At 32.4% G+C, this 19,029-nt stretch overlaps 2 protein-coding genes and 1 pseudogene across 4 annotated transcripts; all 3 read left to right on the forward strand.

The window, feature by feature from the left end:
• The first annotated feature begins 722 nt into the window (after positions 1-722).
• LOC107003067 lies at positions 723-9,193 on the forward strand. 3 transcript variants are annotated; one of them, XM_027913156.1, is made up of 7 exons: positions 724-991; positions 1,456-1,531; positions 2,207-2,782; positions 4,783-6,033; positions 6,113-6,189; positions 7,896-8,584; positions 8,665-9,193. In XM_027913156.1, the coding sequence occupies exons 1-6, from the start codon at positions 942-944 to the stop codon at positions 8,200-8,202; spliced, it is 2,337 nt and encodes a 778-aa protein (XP_027768957.1). In that variant the 5' UTR covers positions 724-941; the 3' UTR covers positions 8,203-8,584; positions 8,665-9,193. The 3 variants fall into 3 exon arrangements, with proteins under 3 accessions (XP_027768959.1, XP_027768957.1, XP_027768958.1); XM_027913158.1 differs by lacking the exon at positions 1,456-1,531 and having other exon boundaries at positions 723-991; XM_027913157.1 differs by having other exon boundaries at positions 7,896-9,193.
• A 4,543-nt stretch (positions 9,194-13,736) lies between these two features.
• LOC114074709 lies at positions 13,737-15,592 on the forward strand. The gene is made up of 4 exons (XM_027912699.1): positions 13,737-13,810; positions 13,910-14,056; positions 14,137-14,787; positions 14,872-15,592. The coding sequence occupies exons 1-4, from the start codon at positions 13,737-13,739 to the stop codon at positions 15,590-15,592; spliced, it is 1,593 nt and encodes a 530-aa protein (XP_027768500.1).
• A 980-nt stretch (positions 15,593-16,572) lies between these two features.
• LOC114074953 lies at positions 16,573-17,985 on the forward strand (annotated as a pseudogene).
• Positions 17,986-19,029: the final 1,044 nt, after the last annotated feature.

The following is a 19,029-nucleotide window of genomic DNA, read 5'->3' on the forward strand; positions in this document are numbered from 1 at the left end:
CATTTCTGAACGTTTGAGTTATCTAGGTTAGACTTATTTTTAATTTTTTTTATGTTCGAGAATATTTCTTTATCATGAGTCTAGATACCAAAATTTTGATATACTTGTACTTTCGTAATGCAACAATACATACAAATTTTTGAAAAAGTCATAAACTTGCATTGATAAAGCATTTAGAAGGACCTTCAGCGTAGCAGTTTAATGAAGAATGAATTTCTAAAAGGTCAACAAATTATTTTGTTGTTTCAATTTTTTTTTCTCCTTCTATAAATATTGTTAGAATAATAAAGTAGCAATAATGAAATGTATTGAACTTTTGATCTCAAAGAAGTTGATTGCCTCTAAAAAAATTTATTTATGTCATTGTCCTATACATTTTAACGGTTTTAACTTATTTATAAATAATATTGATTATCGAAAACTTTCACATAAATATTTTTTCAAAAGGAGTTATTCTAACCGTAAAATTATCAAATTATATATTTTTCATATAAAAAGAAAATAGAAAAAATGGTGTTTGATTGCTGCATAAAAATATTACTCAATTTTAACAAGATAATTATATCATCAAACATATGCTACGATAATTATGTAAAAAACAAAAATAATTAAATATCAAAATATTTTATATCATTCATATTATATTCTTTTTAAAAAATTGTTTCATGAAGTAAGAAAATACAAATAATATAAAAATGATAAAATGATATTGAAGACAGAGAATTTATTTTTTTAAATTTCTTTTGGGAACCTACATCAAGTCTTTTGAATTCCATTGCTCTCTGCTGCAAGGCCATTGAAAGTGGTGCTCCGCGCCAAAATCCTCCCTTCTCTTGGGTGACATTGTTCGGGTTGGACTACTGATTTGTGCTCAGTTTTGATGGGTTCTAAGAGAAAATCCAAGAGCTCAAACCATTTCAAAAAACGAAACCTAGGTTGTGATGATTCTGGCATTTTCCAGCATCTTATCTCAGTCCTTCAAACTCCACAGGTGCTTTACAGTTTCATATGATTTATCTTTTATTATTGGTTTGCCCTTTTCCATAATTTCTGTTTACAGGGTTTGTTTGTGTTCTAATTTTCCTCTTTTCTTTTCTGGGGAAGGGGTTTTGGGTGGGTATCTGGAAGTGGGTGGGGTTTTGGGGATCAAGATTCTAACTTTGAGAAATTTTGTGTATTTTTTGCTTTTAAGATGTTTTTAAGCTCATTTTAAGCTCGCCCATGTTGGTATTTTTTGTTGATGACTGTTTATTTGTTTTGTATTCTGCTTATGTTTTTATTTCTTAGTTTGGTTTTCTAATTTCTAGTTCAATGTCTTAGATTCTTTGCAGCACGCTTGTTGATTAGAATTTTTGAGAAAATAGTCAATTTTGTGGGTTTAATTATGATGAAGAGCTTGTTTGGATTGACTCATTTTAGGTGTTTTTGAACTAAAATAGCTTGACAATGTTGCAGATTGCATAGTGACGTCATTCAAAATTTGCTGCAGACTAGTTTGGTTCAGTGTAGCTGTGGATTGACTTGCTTGTTGGTAGAAACATTAGAGATACTTTATATTCAGATTTTGTGGAGTGATGAATTTTCAATTTGCAGTTGTTGGATGCTTTCATGGGTTGTGAAAAGTTCTTATCTTTTTCTTTGGCTTCAGTTCATGCAATTTTTGGTTTAGGATGGAAACTAGACACTAACTTCTTTTCTTACTTTTGTGCTATAAATGAATGTTGGACCCCTTAGCATTGTTGGTTATCGCCATCTTAACAATTTTTAACGGCAAAATACAAATCTAGTTAAGATTCAGTGGCAATTTTACTCCCTAGAGAAATTGGAGAGGGAAGTTGGAAAGCTATTTGAATATGGAATAATTGTGAACATATACAAACATTACATACTCATATGAAGAAAAGGAAAAAAAAATGCATCTTGTGAATAACCTGCCCAAAGAAAAAAAAGAAAGAAACATTATGCGATAAGAACAAACTGGTAAAATTGGATTTCAAGGTGAAACTGAAGTCCTCAGTTGATTTCCAAGTACTACTAATCTTTTGGTACTACTGGGGGAGTTTGTCTTGTTAAGTGTTTCCCCTAAAGTACTTTTGAAATGCCTGTTGATAGAAATATGTATTGACTAAACTAATCGACAGTCGATATGTTATTTCATTTTCTCTTTTGATTCTAATTTATTGTGCCCCATTCTTCCACCATGCAGGGTGTGAAGTTACCTGTGTTGAAAAGTTTGTATTGTCTGCTTGTCCATTTCTCCTTGAACTCATTAGAAAGTCCAACATATAAACTTGATTTTGATGATTTGGACATGGATGTTGATCACAATGGGTTTAAAGCATCATCAAAGGATATAGAGACCCTCTCTGGCATATTATTTGAAGAAATGTATGAGCGGTTTGACCATTTATTCTCTGCTCCCCGTGATACTTCTGTGAATGATCAGAGACAAGGTATTTTACAGAAGAATATGTCCAAAGATGCTGAAACTTTTTATTTGCTGCTGAGGTGTTGTATGGTAACCTTGACCTTGCTTGTGTCCCAACATAATCTTCTTTTAGAAAAAGGGAAGATCCTTTTGGTGTTGCTCCGAAAGTTATGTTCAATAAACACATTTGCAGCAGGAAATAGGACAAAAATTACTTTTCAAAAATCAGTTTCTCATGCAGTCACATCTGAGGATAATGATTGTAGAACAACCTCCACAGAGGACATTGTTGCATCCCTCCATTTTGTTGAGCCATCTGATCCTCACACTTCTTTCTTGTGTGCAACATTTGAGGTAATTTGCTTATTTATCTCCTGTTGGTTGGTATATGGCTCTCTATTTTTGCTCATGAAGAAATCTTATGCTTCCTTGTCTGTCAAAATAGAATATGATTGACCATTAATAAGGTCTGAGTGAGTGAGTAACTCAGTGTGTCTTCACTTGTTGTATCACTAGCACTACAATAGGGAGGTAAAGAATTGAAGTCTGATTTAAATCCCGGCGAAATGGTCTGATGGGCACTTGTACTTATATGAGTTTGTATTCTGAACCCTTTTACTTAACATTTTACCAACTAAACCCTCAAACCTATTGAAGCTTGATATTTCAAACTCTTTTTTTGACCTGTCATCCTATGTGACATTTTTATTCAAAATGCGTGTGATACACATAAAATAAGAGCGTGAGGTCTTGAAAATAAATTGAAAATGTCAAGTTTTGACCTAATTAAGAGTATCTTCTTCCCCATCTATTCATTCACCATTGTTGGACAAAAAAAAATCTTTTTTTTAGGCTTTTCTACTTATCTCCAAATTCTTTCTTCATTTTTAAAATTGTTTCAGGCTGCCTTTCATCTTCTTCAAAGGATTCATTATTTCTTGAACAAATTCAGTCTTTATTACTCTACAAAGAATTTTCACAAGTAACAAATTTCTTTCATTGCTCCAAACAAATTAATAGACTTATCGATCCTATTTTTCAACAAGTATTTCGTTTCCTCTGAACTTAACATATCGTTGGAGCTATCAACAACACCGATTTCTGCAAATCGTCAGAACACAAAATCATTAAAAAAACAAGAACTTAAAAGTTAAATTGATCCAAAATTACAAAGAGGGGAAGAAAAAGAAAAAGAAACATGGAGAATGAGTGAATGAAGAGAATCTGAGTTTGAGTAATTTGGACGAGTCGTGAGATCTAGGGTTTTGGAGCGAGTATCGCAGCCGTTTGGAGCCATCACTGCTTTTTCCAAATCGAATGTGGAGCAGTCACCCTCTTCCATCTTTGAGTGCTAGCTCCACCACCACATTGCGGTGTACGGACGCTCTTGTTGGTATGCGTTTTACTGGTGAAAACCTTTGGAATGAGAGAGGAGGAAGAAAAGAAATCTGGAAGATAATTGGAAAAAGAGAAAAAGACTTTTTCAAATAAAATTTTGGGGCTTTAATTTAATTTTACCATTTTATATCCTACGTGGCTGGTAAAAATGAGGTGGAACGTGACATGGGTTCAGTGGTTCAGTTGGCAAAGGATTAAGTAGAAGGGTCCATAATACAAATTCATACAAGTATAAGAGTCCATTAGACCATTCCGCCTTAAATCTCTGATGAGCAAACGAGAGTGTAGGGTGAGGGTCCTCACTGGGGTTGTAGCCTGTAGGGTGCTTTTTAGTTAACTCAGTGGCATGTCTAAACTAAAAGCTTGATGACGCAGGCTGCATCTTGCGATACTGATCTACTATATTACTCCTCAAAGAAGAAGTATCAGGAGCACAATTTTCTCAGAAAACTTGTATATGCAAAATCTGGTTGAGAGCTGAATGAGTGTGTAGATATTGGAGAGAAGTGCACAACTTTTATCTTCCATGTTAAATATTTTTCTTGCCATGTTCATTCATTTGGGAGAGAGGGGGAGTAAAAGGAAAAAGGGCAGGCGCTGTCTTTCAGTTAATGATTGGCATGAGTACGCAAGTCAGCATGTATATGATACTAAACTTCTTCTTAAACAGTCATGGACACTCTCAGTATTTCTTAAGAGAAGTTCTTTCACCGCAAAATACCTGTTTCTTTTTGGCGTGTATGAGGTACAAGTATTGCCAGAACCCTAATTTGATCTATAAGATATTTTGTTTCATTGTCAGTGGCATCCATCAGTCTTTGTTAGGTTTTCTAGTTCTCCCAGTTCATTTTTCTTTCTGTTGTACATCTTGTAATTACTGTTGACCTTGCCTCATGTTATGTACTTCACTTAAGATTTCTGCTGTAATTTACCCTTTATGGGAAATGCATATGCAGGTTTTTGTGGATGAGCTTCTGGTACATGGACAATTGAGACAGTATTTTAAGCTTATTGATTCTCTAGCTTCTTCTGATGAAGTTTTATTTACGCCTCAATCTGGTCAGGGTGATATAGGAATAGTAATGGAAGTTTTGTCTAGGTACTTCTTATTATCATGGTCTAATGAGCTTAGGTCTGGAGATCATCTTAACAGATTATTATTGGTAAACAATGAATATTTCAAATCTTCATTAAAAGCTCATGAGTTGAGTCTGTCTGCGGCCATATCTTTGCTTCTCAACCCGATCATTCTTTCTGCCCCAAAACTAATGCAAGCACAATTGATTTCAATGATTCACGAGGCCACCTTTCTGCTAGTGGATATTCAAAACCTTAAGACAAATCATAGACCTCTCAAATTCTTCCTCTCACTGTTTGAAAAATCCGTAGCTTTGTACATGAAGCACTTGTCCCTGTTGCAAAATGCCTGTCAGTCTTCATCTGTTAGTCATTCTTCTACAAAAGGTGCAGAAGGGAAGGGTATTCATCCCCTTTTTGAATTGTGTATATTAGCAAGGACAAGAAATGAGATCAATAATTTAGTTTTGAAGTTTGAGGATTCATCACAACCTCACTTTCTTAAACTTTTTTTTGAAATGAAATCTGACCTGATAAGTTCCTGTGTTAACTATGTAAAAGAGAGTCGCTATCTTCTAGAGAACTCCTGCCAGGATGAGATTATGTCCACCTTAAGTTGCCTAATTTTAAGAGCTTCGGACAGTTTCGAAGAGAACGCAATAGTGGATGCAAGTCTGGAAGATATTTGCCTTCTGGTTTCTACACTGAAGCTAATGAGCTCTTCCTTGTTACAACTGGTCTGGTGCCTCAGATGCAACTTGAATTCTGCTTCTTCAAAAACCTTGAAAGATTTTTCATCCTGTGGGGAATACAATTCTATCTTGGGAATAATTGACTGTTTTAGAGAGCTCAGCATATACGGTTCAGTCCAAAATTTATCACGCCAAATTATGGAAATAGACTCTGAGAAGCATAAAGTTTCCAAGATGATGTTTCTTCATTTTTCAGGAATGCTTTCATTCAGTTTCTTTAAGAGGCTTGATTGTTTAGCAAAAGGCTGCTTGTTTGCTGTTATAGCTCTGCTGAATTTATTCATCTTTGAAGAAGGTAATTTGGATATATTCCAGTCACTAGTTGATCCAACTCCAGACTCCTTTTCATATGGATTATCGGCTGTTAGAATCCAGGAGGTCAGGTTTAATCTTTTTTGCTCTTGAAAGAATATATAGCCTACATTATTGTAATTCAAGCTGTTAGTGCATAATACAGGCTGTAGTGGACAAGAGATCTAGTCTTGTGGTTGCATCAAAGTTTCAGAAGGCAAGGACTCTGTGTTCAAGTTCCAGGTACTGATATAATACCATCACCATGTATCATTTATGAGCTTGAGGCCATACGTTTGCTTGCTTCCACTTTGCTTGTACTAAATCTGCATTTGCATGAAATCTGGCTAACTTTGTTGGCATAAAGACCTTTGTTTGTACCTTGTGTTATGAAGTCTCTCATTCTTCAAATATACTCTCAAGCTTCCATGCGTACTGACCAGCTTTTAAGCCTTCTTCTTGACTTTTGTTATTTAAGTTAAATTAACATTTGTCTCTCTGTTGAACCTAAGCTTTATGGATATATCGTCCACACTTTCTGTCCCAAAATCTGCCTTACCTATATTGCCATTAGATTTTCTGATGTAGAGAACTCAATTCGATCCTGCCTTTTGATACCTAACTTGTATGTTGATAATATTCCTTATAATTCCTTATTTTCTCTAGCATTATTTACTGTGGAAAACTGATACTATAGAAGTGTTGGCGTGTTAGCTCTAATGTGGTTTCCATCTATTTTTGTGAGCAATTAATCTTTTCTGGAACAGACATGTGCTAAGATGTTCCTTTTAATTTTTAAGACTTTTATTAGTTAAAATTATAGTTGTTTCAGTCATGAGCTAGACATCTTTCAAATTTAGCTTTGTTAGGAGTTATCTTTGTAGAAGAGCTACAACCATCAATCAGTGATAAGCCAATTAACTAAGGCAAACACAAATTTGGATGAGAGACGAATTTCAAAGGGATAGCAAGATCATATAGCATAGAATTATCTTTCTCAAAGTTGTGTTACTATGAAACAACTTAATCCCACATAGTGTTTCGGGAAGTGAGAAGCAGAAAAAAGGGTAACCCTCGTTCACTTCTCACTTAAAGAGAGCGCTTCAGTGCTTTTAACAACATTGATCCCACGGGATATTCTCCCCAGAAACGTGAAAGTGAGACTTCAAGGTAAAAAGTAGCCTAACATTATAACAATATGAAACTGGTGACATGTATTTTAGGTTAGATTTTTATCTCTTGTACGTATGGTTGTATTTTTTTTCTGGTATTATGGTACCAAGCTAGTATTATGCTGGATGTTATACCGGAGGGAATGTTGGGCCGCTTAAGTCCAGCACATCCACAAGATGAGTGTCGTAGAGATTCGGATGCTGAGATGAATGTGTGGTCATACAAATTAGACAAGATTAGAAATGACCACATTTGCGAGAAAGTTCAAGTAGCACACATCAAGGATAAAATGATAGAAGGTCGCTTGAGATGGTATAGTCATGTCTTGCACCGATCGTAGATGCACCAGTCTGTAGATATGAAATCTTTGTTAGGAAGGTGTTAAGAGGGTCGAGGTAGATCTAAGGTCACTTGGAAAATACCTATAACAGATGACTTGGAGGAAATATGTCTTGAAGAACCTACAATTTCTTCGAATCCATGCAGACTTAGCAAAAGGTAGTGCACAATGGAAGAAAAAGATCTATATAGCAGATACTTAGTAGTTGAGAATATGTGTTAGTCATGTTAGCTCATGTAATTTATTCCTGTGCCTTTCTAGGAGTTGTTTATTCTTTTGGAAATTTATACGGAACTTCTAGGTTTTTTATTTTCTTAAAATTGAAGTTCTAGCTGTTGCAGGTTGTAATTTTGTATTTCATTGTTATCTTATTTACTTACCTCACCTCCCTCCTTTACCCCTCCTGCTTACCTTATTCTCTGACTGATAAACACAGAAGGAAGGGATATAGCTCAGCAATAAGCAGTTCTGAGGTTTATAACAAAGAAGATGTGGTAGCAATGGAAGAGGAGATGGAGGAAACTACCAATGGGAAAATATTTCTCAAGTGCAGATCAGAAGCTGGACAAGTCCCTGATTTTGATGACTTAGCTGATTTTATCGAGTGCAAGCAAGGAAAGGACTACCCTTTGTGGCTAAAGCATCGCCAAGAATATCGAAAGTTGAAATGTAACAAGATAGCACTGTTAAGGTGGAAAAGGAAAAAGAAATCTTGGAAAGTCATGAAAAGGAATAAACCTTGAACTAACTTGAAGAGTTTTCCTAGGAAAGGAAACTGGCGAGTTGAGCTTCATTGTGTGATCTGGACATATTTTAGGATATCTCCAACTGAACAATTGCTGTAGAATGATGTTTTGGCAATGCTTTCCTCAGTGCATGTAAGACAATTGCTTAAAGAAGATTTTGTTTAATGTCTGCGGTCGCGTATAAGTAAGGTGAAATCTGAAGACTGATATACTTGGAAGTTCGATCTTAGCAAGTTAATGGAGCTTCTTTTTGTCCTAGTTAAGGTGGTGAAATGGCCATAGAATCCATGAAACTACCGCTGCAACATGATTAAGCTGATATTACATCTTGATTTAGGTATAGCAGATTTTAGCATGCTGAACTCTAACTAGGATCAAGGTACTAGATGCTTTTACAGATAAGTCATTCTGGTTTTGTGCTTCTCTTTTTATGTATATCTAATATTTCATTTTCTCTAGAGAACCCTGAAGTTCTTGTAAAGGAGTCGGGAGGTGTTTGCAGGATTCAGCCTTCTCTGTTCTTGTCTCTTAATGCAAAAGCAACATTCTGATTAAAGCTTTTAAACTGGCGACATCATATGCGCAATCAAAACGAACTTAATATGCAGTACTCCTGTTATTGATTAGAGGAACATTGCAGGTGAGATGTTGACATCATTCGACATTCCATCTTTATTTGTTGTTTCATCAGATGAAGAAAGCCAAGGAAATTATGGTTTTGTATGGCTCTTCTAAGTTGACCATAAGAGCCTGAATTGTAGGATCATGCTTGAAAGTTGGAGAATTCTATGATATTGCACCATCATTGGTATTTTTGTTGAGTACATTCCTGTTAAGTTCCTATCAAAATGCTTTGGAAAGTGAGGTCCAGTTGCCTTAGTCTAATGTGTTCCCTTTTCTTTTCCTACTGATCCTATCAAAGTTAAGTTAAAGAGATGACTAAACATTGGAATACTGATCTGGTAAATGATTTGTAATTGTAGGCTAATCTGCCAAAAACCTTTGGACCATTTTGCTGATTATACTTTCAGCTTTGTGATGGTTTGCAAAGTGTGTCTTGTCTTCATTTGGGGGACCAAATTAACAGTGTCCTCCTTTATTTATTTACTATTATTTAGGGGTAATACAAAATCAAATCGAAAACAGAACCAAACCACAAATTGAGTCAAATCGAAAAAAAATTCGACTAGTGGTTTGGTATTGAAAAAAACTTGATTATATTTTGGTTGGTTTGATTTTAACTAAACAAACTCGAGACCAAATCAACCCGACATTATATATGTAATTTTAAAATTTTATTTTATACATGAAAATATTTACTTTGATATCATTTTATAATACTTCTTGTACTATTTCATAGTTTTTATCTTTTAATATATTATTTCAAGTTTAATACATAGAATTCGGAATGGTCTAACAAAAATTATAGTTCATAGATATTAATAATTATAATAAAATTTAAATCAAATCAAATTAATACTAATGCAAAAAGAAAATCAATTCAACACTAATAATAACAATAATATTGAATATTTGTTCTTTACTTTTACATTAGACAATTACAATACATAATCAAATTTTACTTTTCCTTAAATATTAGTAATGTAAATAATACTTATTAAACTTATTTTAGCACGATTTAGTACTTTTATATTATTATTATTATTTTCATTATGATTTTATAGAAAAATTTAATTATGTATAAGGCGCAACTTACACTAGTTATATGAGTGAATATTTTATTACTATTATATTTGAACATGTGGGACCTGCACTTTAGTTTTCTTTTTTTCTTCTTATTTTTCTTTCTTTATTTTTCTCTTCCCTTTTTTTTTTCTTTAAATTTATTTTGAAACTAATTTAATTACTCTATGATTTTGTATATATGAAAATAATTCTTTTATCTAATTATTTTAGCCGAATTATTAAATTATTTTATTTTTTAATTAATTCAAAAAGGCACGAGCATACAAAAGTTCAACTTAATTCTTTAAATGGTCACTTATATCATAAAATTGACCACTAAAATTTATTTCTATTTCTTTTCTTCCAATTTTCATTTATAGTACTTTAAAAATTTTTACCTTTTGTATTTCATATCATTTTAATGTTTACTTTAAAATTTATCTAAAAATTATTTTTACTTTATTTGAAAATTAATGTTTGATCATGATAATTTGAAATACAACTTTTCAACTTGAAGGTAAATTGAAATTTGAAAAATATGTTAGTATATATGTTTTTAAACTCATTTTCACTTTTGATATTATATTAAAGTAAATTCAAACATATTAAATTCTACTGTCAAATGCCATATATATATATATATATATATATATATATATATATATAATTGTATTGTATTAGAGATTCATTTTACTAAATTAGTCTTATTAATTACATTATTAAAAATTATGTTAATTATTAGTATCTTATGTAGTTTTGATAAGAATATTATTTTTTAAAAAGTTTTTTTGTTAAAACAAACAAGTAATTTAGGAAAGTAAATGAATACTTTTACTTTAAAATATACTTTTTTGTGTTCTTTTTTTTAACAAAAAATACATTTTAAAAAATAAATTTTTATCATAACTACATAAAATACTAATAATTAACATCATTTTTTAAAATGTTATTAATATAAGACCAATTTAGTAAGATGGATCTCTAATACAATACAATTCAAAATAAATTTAAAAGGAAAAAAAAAAAAACAGGAAATGAAAAAAAGAGGAAAGAGAAATAAGAGGCAAAGAAGAAATATCATGTAGGTCCCACGAGTTCAAATTTAATGATAATAAAGTACCCCTCATATAACTAGTGTAAGTTGTGCCTCATCCATAATAAAATTTTCCAACTTTATAATATTTATTTAATATGATGATTTTATTATTTTTTTATTGAATATTTTTGTGTCATCAATACTCATCCATATTTTGTGTTATTTTTTTAAGAAACACTTTAGATGATTGTATTTTCGTTGAACTAAAGAAATATTTGAAGCACAAGTTAATTATATGTTTGTATGCAAATATTACCGAAAAAATAAAAAAATCTGAAGTTTATTAGTTTGATTTGATTTATAAATTTAAAAATTCAACACAATGGTTTGATTTGATATTTGAAAAATCCGAATTAACTCGAGGTTGAAAAAAACTTGAAAAAATTCGAATTTTATTAGTTTAGTTTGGTTTATAAATTTAAAAATTTTACACAAATAATTTAATTTAATATTTGAAAATCCAAACTACTCCGATTATGTACTCCCCTAATATTATTTTCTCTTTCTTTCATTTTCCCCCATTTTTTTCAATTTTGTTTTAAGATTTTTCATCTTTACAGTGTTTTATTTCTCCATATAAAAAAATATGATATTAAGGACACAACAACATAACTACTCAAATGATAATCAATGGTATTTTGTCCTAACATTATTACCCCGCTTAGACTTTTACTCTCAATAAATCAAGCTTAGGAATAATACATCTATTTTGGTTCCCGACTTGACCGACCTACTCTGACTCCTCAAATTTAAGCTTGTTAGCATGTTCTGTCAAAGAAAGTCAATATCAGTACTTATCTATCATTGAAATAATTGTATTCAAACAAAGTAGTCTATACACTAGAATTAAAAAAAAGAAGATAATGTAATCTAAGGACTCACATCAAATATAAACTTGTTGCATTCACAAAAGAATTCATAATGCATTCACAAAGAATCATAGGTTTGTCAACTATATAGATCTCTACCTCGAAATAGAATAAATAGGATTTTAACAAGTTATAATGTTGGCTAGGGGATGAATGAGACAACTATAGAATATGATTTATACTCTCTAAGCACTTTGCTCTTTCTACACTTCATCCCCCACTATTTTCTTCTTCTTATTCTAATCTATCTCTTCAATTATTTTCACAAGTAATTCTCATCATATGAGGAACGTTTCAATCATCATTTTTAAAAAAAATAAAAATTAAGCAATTATTTTTCACGTCACGATAATTTAAAGAAGGTCTTGTCATCACGTAGCAACTATCATTGATCATCATCATTATATTCGACCATCTCTTTTGTTCATATTTAGCAGTTATAACACAATCCAAGCTACAATACTCGAGAAAGCGAAATGTAAAAATTAAGAATTTAACAAATAGGCCAAGACAGTAATACGTCTCCCAAATGAAAAGTCATGAGTTCAAAGGCTAACTACTCGTAACAATATCTAAGTAGGTTAAAATTCACAATACATATGAAAAAAAATTAATCAATTATCATATTTTAAACAGAGCAACACTTATTATTAAGATGCTCTTATAGGAAAAGTCTCAACCAAATTGAACCAATTGTACTCTCAAGATAGACAAAGTATCACGAACTATAAATAAGAACAAACTATATGTATATTCACTATCCTGAACCTAGTTCCAAAAAATTTCTTATTTTATTTAATACTTACATACTCATAATAGTACTACTGAAAATGGAACCTAAATATGCTAGTATCAGATAAGTCAAACCTAAAGAAAGAAATTAAATACCATTTTTTTTTTTAAAAAAAAATACCACGCAATTCAAGAGTTGGAAACCTAAATAAGCCACAAAAGTGTGAAAATGACCAAAATAAGCCACTATTTTAGTTAATAACTAAAATAAGCTTAGTGGAAAAAAAAGTTCCACTTTATCTAATTTTTTAAACGTTTTCCGTTAGTATCATAACGTGTATTTTTAATGTATAACGGAACTTTTTCTTACACTTTATAAAGTGTATTTATAAAGTGGAACTTTTTCTTCCACTTTATAAAGTGGAGCTTTTTCTTCCACTTTATAAAGAGGAACTTTTTCTTCCACTTTATAAAGTGGAACTTTTTCTTCCACTTTATAAAGTGGAACTTTTTATTACACTTTATAAGAGGAATATTTTTCACGTTTCGAAAAAGCTTTTTCAGTGTTGTCATACAATTATGTTGATTTGACATGTCATAAAACGGAAAAAAATATTACACTATGTATTTTTATTTTTTTTATTTTGAAAAAACTTTCAATCTCTATTTAAGGTCGTTTAAAATGATTGATATCACCTACAACATAAAATCTTCTATATTTTGTTCATTCAATCTCAAAAAAAAATGTCTTCTACGCCTAAAGTTAAAGTTTCAATTTATTGGGATGACGAAATTATACATGACGGAAATACCGTTTATTATAATTGTCCTCCCAAACATAATGCTAAATATCCAATTAATGTTCGATATCATAAATTCATTTCATCAATTTATAAAAGAATGGGTATAAACAGTACTGATTATAATTTGATTATAGTCGGAAAATACCCTACTTCATTTTTATCACAAGGAGGGTTCCAAATGACTACATAGATCAAATCAAGTTAACAATACTTGAAATCTATGTTAGGAAGGAGCCTAAGATTAGTCAACAACGTTCTCATTTATCAGTCGATGTCAATCCCCAATTAGAAAATCGTAATAACGTTGATGAATTTCCAATAACTCAATCTGCTGATTTTCCTAACATGACTCATTATCAAAATATTCTTACCGGCCGATATGATTTTGATTTAAATGAAACTATCAATGAAAGTGATCGGTAATGCTCAATAATTATATTTCAATCATTATTTGTTGATTTTGTCAATTATTTATTAGTTTATATGATTTATTTTTCTTATTATTATATATTTTGTAGCGGTTTACCTCAGCAAGATAGGAATATTGCTCCAAGTTATGGATTAGATAATTATTTTGGTCAGTCATCACACTTTGAAATGACGGAAAATGTTGGAACATCCTCAAATTTTCATGTCTCGCCTGCTTTTGGTGCAGATGATTTTCAGTATGTTCAACGTTTGATTTTTTTTTATTGAAGTAAGTTAATTGCATGAGCGAAATATTTATACTTTTTTACATATATAGGGAAAATATTACACAAGATGAACCCATTGATCCTGTGAATATTGATGATCGTGACCTTCCTAATTATGGCTCATCTTCAGCTAGTGATAGTGATGATTTGCCTAATGCTGAGGAATCAGGAGATAATGTTCCATTTGAGGCATCATCTAGTGATGATGATTTTTCGACTCTCAATCGATCGCCAAGACCAATGTCCAGGAGCCCGTTTCGTAATCATGAAATTCCTTATCTTGATCATCTCCCGGATGGTTCAGATATCTTTGGTGATACATATGATGAGTATACATCACAACGTACGTGGCATGAACCAGAAGATTTCATGAATGGTGCTATTTATATTGAAAAAGGCATGTTATTTAATTCAAAGAAGCAGTTGCAAAGAGCAGTTAAACTTCTACATTTGAAAGTAGCAAGGGAGTACTTTGTTATTAAATCGACAAAAAAATCATGGCGACTTGTTTGCAGGCGTGTAGAACAAGGATGCCGATTTAGGTTGACTTCTTTTATTGATAAACATACTAACATGTGGAAAGTTGGAAGATACATTGAAGAACATACATGTGATATGGGTACATGTCGCGAAGGACATTTCAACTTGGATGTTGAGATGATTGCTAACGTCCTCCGTGTTGATATAGAAAGAACGCCAAGGTACTATTTTATCCTTAGATGATTCTTATTTAATAAGAAAATATTCATTTTTATTTGATAATTAATATTATTATTACTTTTCAGGTTTCCCATCAAAGACTGTCAAACAGCCGTTCTTAAAGCATATGGCATTTCGATAAGTAGAAGAAAAGCCTATCTTGGTCGCAAGCGGGCTTTTGAAAAAGTCTATGGTACTTGGGAGGGTTCTTTTGCCGAGTTACCGAGGTTCATGGAAGCTTTGAAACACTTCAATCCTGGAACAATAGTAGAATGGAAAACAGAGCGGCGTGTCGATGTCATTGAACATGTATTCAACTATGTGTTTTGGGCTTTTAAACCATGCATTGATGGGTTTGTGCATTGTCGTCCTGTTATATCGATCGATGGAACACATGTCTATGGAAAATATGATATCAAGTTGTTGATTGCGATTACAATAGATGGTAACGGCTCTATATTACCTTTGGCATTTGCAATAGTTGCAAATGAGAGCATAGAGACATGGACTTTATTTTTGGATCATTTGCACTTGCACGTTGTCAAGGGTCGTAGAGGGGTCACATTGATATCAGATAGGCATCACGGAATACTCTCATCCGTGTATAATTCTCCGAATTGGCAGGCTCCATTTGAGTTTCATCGTTTTTGTTTAAGACATTTGAAGGCCAATTTTCAAAAAAAATTCAAAAATATCACTTTGAACAACCTATTATGGGCAGCTGCAAATCACTGTCAGGAGAAAATTTTTTTGGAAAAAATGGAAATGATCAAGGAGATTAGTGCGAAGCATATGTGTGGCCAATGAAGAACGATCTTGACAAATGGACATTGCACAGGGATGGAGGTAAGAGATGGGGCATGCTGACAACAAACAGTTCTGAATCATTCAATGTCTTCTCAAATCAGCAAGGGGTCTGCCAATTACTGCAATGGTAAGACTCACTTACAATCAAATTGTGAATCGATTTGTTGCAAGATCAAAATTTGTTAATCATCTAGTACGGGAAAAGCAACAATGGATGCCTAAACCATTCAAGATTTTTGAGGATAATCGAAAAAAGTCACAACGTCACACACTGATCAACTATCACCAACAAAGGGAAAACATATTTGAGGTGCAAACACATATGCATCATGGTCGTGGTGGTAATAAGCACATTGTAAATGCATCACAAGGAAAATGTCAATGTGGTAAATAGCAATCATACCATATTCCGTGTTCTCATGCAATAAAGGGATTTGACCAAATTGTTTATCAAGCATGGGAGCATATGGCACCAGAATTCACTGTGCGTAGCTACAAAAATGCCTACTTTGGACAATTCAATCCACTCGGCGATGAAAAGTATTGGCCTGATAGTCCCTTTCTTATGATAGCAAATAAAAATTATTACGAAAAGTGGGCGTAAATAAAACCACCATATACAAAATGAAATGGATGTTCCTGCAAGTACACTCACTCGCAAGTGCTCAACGTGCAAACAAATAGGCCATGATAGGCACAACTGTCATTAACTATGACATAATCATGAAAAATGCTTCCTATTATTAATCAAAATCTAACAAAGAATAACGATATAACTCTCTCGGCTTTCAGCTCAAGTTGGTGAAATAACTTGAGTCTGCTAACTCCAAAAGAAATTACTAAAACAAAATCACAGAAATAGTAATTATCCTCATTTAGAAAGAGGGAAATAAGTGTTATCATTCCAATTAGAAATCTAAATTAGTTATTTGCATTTATTTGCGATCAACTAAGCACTATTAGCTGACTAGATATCAAGAACATAATCGATATGAAAATTAGTCATTATGATATTTTTTTTGTTTGAATAATGAAGCGAGATGGACAATGAAGATTAGTGATATAGCCGATCCAACTTGCTTGATATTGAAGTATGGCAGGAGTTATTGTTGTATGAAACCTATATATTTTAGTATAGTATTCCAATCGAAGCAGAACGGAGATTGAGATAACATATAGCTCTGATGGGTAGAAACATAGTATACCGGGGGGATCTACATGTGCAAGTTTTCAGCTGGCATGTGATGCAGCATCAGAAAAGGGGTAGAAATGCGCGCTTTCATGTTCAGATGTGTGCTTACTGAGCTTCTCTTGTTTATATCTCATCGCTAGTTCCACCGAGCTTTTCCTTGAATTACTAGCAAAAATCTGCACAAGTCGCTTTGGAGAAGAAGAGAAAAACAATAAAGCTCGAGCACTTAAGAGTTGCCGTAAAAAAGCATAAACCTACGAGTGGTTTCCTTCTCGATTCGCTTCCCATGCCTTCACAGCCGTTGGATCGGTCTTTGAAGGTTCAAAGTTGTCCTCGATCATCCACAGATAATCCACTTCCTTCCGAAACTCGAAGAATTGAGGCATTTTTTCAAAAGTGTACTTAAAACTGTGTTTACAATCTATTTCCAGTAGTTGTGTGAAATTGTTATTCACATTCAGTGTAGGGCTTGTGATTATAATTTGAAAAGATATTGTTGTTTTCGAAAAAAATAAAAAAAAATAACTTAATCGGTAAATCATAAAGCTTATCGACATTGCTACATGGCTGGAAGATTCAGAGAGCTATTGAAGAAATACGGAAAGGTAGCATTGGGTGTTCACTTCTCTGTTTCAGCAGCTTCAATTACAAGTCTTTATGTTGCTGTCAAGAACAATGTAGACGTTGAAGCCCTGTTCGAAAAAATCGGAATGCCAGGTTTATCAAAAGAAAAAGTAGATGAAATTTCCTAATTCACTCCAGCAAGTGATTTCCTCTGCTGGGTTCGTTATCGAAGAACCCTTTAATCAGGATGGTGTGGCGGCGCCGACACCAAAACAGAGGAATCGTACTGCTGAGCTGGCGGCGTCAAGTGGCACTGCTCTTGCTGTAGTTGTGCTGCTTAATAAGGCTCTGTTTCCTCTTAGGGTTCCGATAACCCTTGGTCTTACGCCGCCAATCGCTAGGTTTCTTGCTAGGCGAAGAATTATCAACAACAGTGTATGATGAACATATATGTTTCTTCTAAACAATTTTTTGTTTTTTTTTTAAAAAAAATATCATTCTAAAAAATGTTTAATGTCCCACTTACAAGCAGAAATGAAGAGAATGCTAAATCAAGATGTTAAAGAATGCTAAATCAAAAATACTATACTAACACAAGATGAGATAAATGAAACACATTCTAAATAAAGAAAATATGAGATGCTAAAGAAATACCTAACGAATTGTTATGTTGTCGGATTGTGCTACTCCGAATTTTTGATTTATTTATTGTGGGACCGCTTCATTTGTCGGATTGGGACCATCAATGTTCATCTTCAAGTGTAACATAGATGTCATGAAAGTGAAAGAAAGAAGGAGAAGGTGAAAAGGTAAAAGTAATTTTCTATAAAGTGGAAGATTTTCTTCCACTTTACAAAGTTGAACTTTTTCTTCCACTTTACAAAGTGGAAGATAAAGTTCCACTTTGTGAAGTGGAAGAAAAAGTTCCGTTATACATTAAAAATACACGTTATGACCTAAGGGAAAACGTTTAGAAAATTAGATAAAGTGAAACTTTTTTTTTCACTAAACTTATTTTAGTTACTAACTAAAATAGTGACTTATTTTGATCATTTTTATATTTTGGTGGCTTATTTTGGTTCCCAACTCATCTACACTTCTCAGAAAAGAAGTGGTGCACAAAGCAAAATTGAGACAGGATATTAATTATCAAGTAGCATTAAAAAAGCACTCAAACAATCTTTTCACACATTTAAAATTGAGCATTATCTTCCATAAAAAATAAAAAGATAAAAAAAAATTCCTAGAAGATTGAAACATCAACATTCAACGGGGTACTCAAATTTCTCCCAACAATTGATATGATTCTTTATGCATAAATCTCACACTTAATTCCAAATTTATTTTATATATATAGTTTGCTTTTTTCATATCTCCAATATTATTAAATGAATAACTTTACTCTCATAATCGTATAAAAATAACACTAAAAAAACAGTAAAATTGAATTCCTTCCGATACACATCTGTTTTTATAACACGATACTACGAATTATTTTTTACCTTTAAACTTATGAATTGAACCCTTAATTTTGATCAGCGTACAAATATTTGCCAGCCAAAAAATAGATGAGTCTTGGGATCTCATTTGAGGAGTGTTTCGTTTTCTAGCTAGATGACCTTAAAAACGTTAGAATAGAAAATTCTGTACCTCTTATCTTGACTTCGTTATATTTTATATA

The sequence above is a fragment of the Solanum pennellii genome, chromosome 11 (genome assembly GCF_001406875.1).
Source record: "Solanum pennellii chromosome 11, SPENNV200".
NCBI lineage: Eukaryota > Viridiplantae > Streptophyta > Magnoliopsida > Solanales > Solanaceae > Solanum > Solanum pennellii.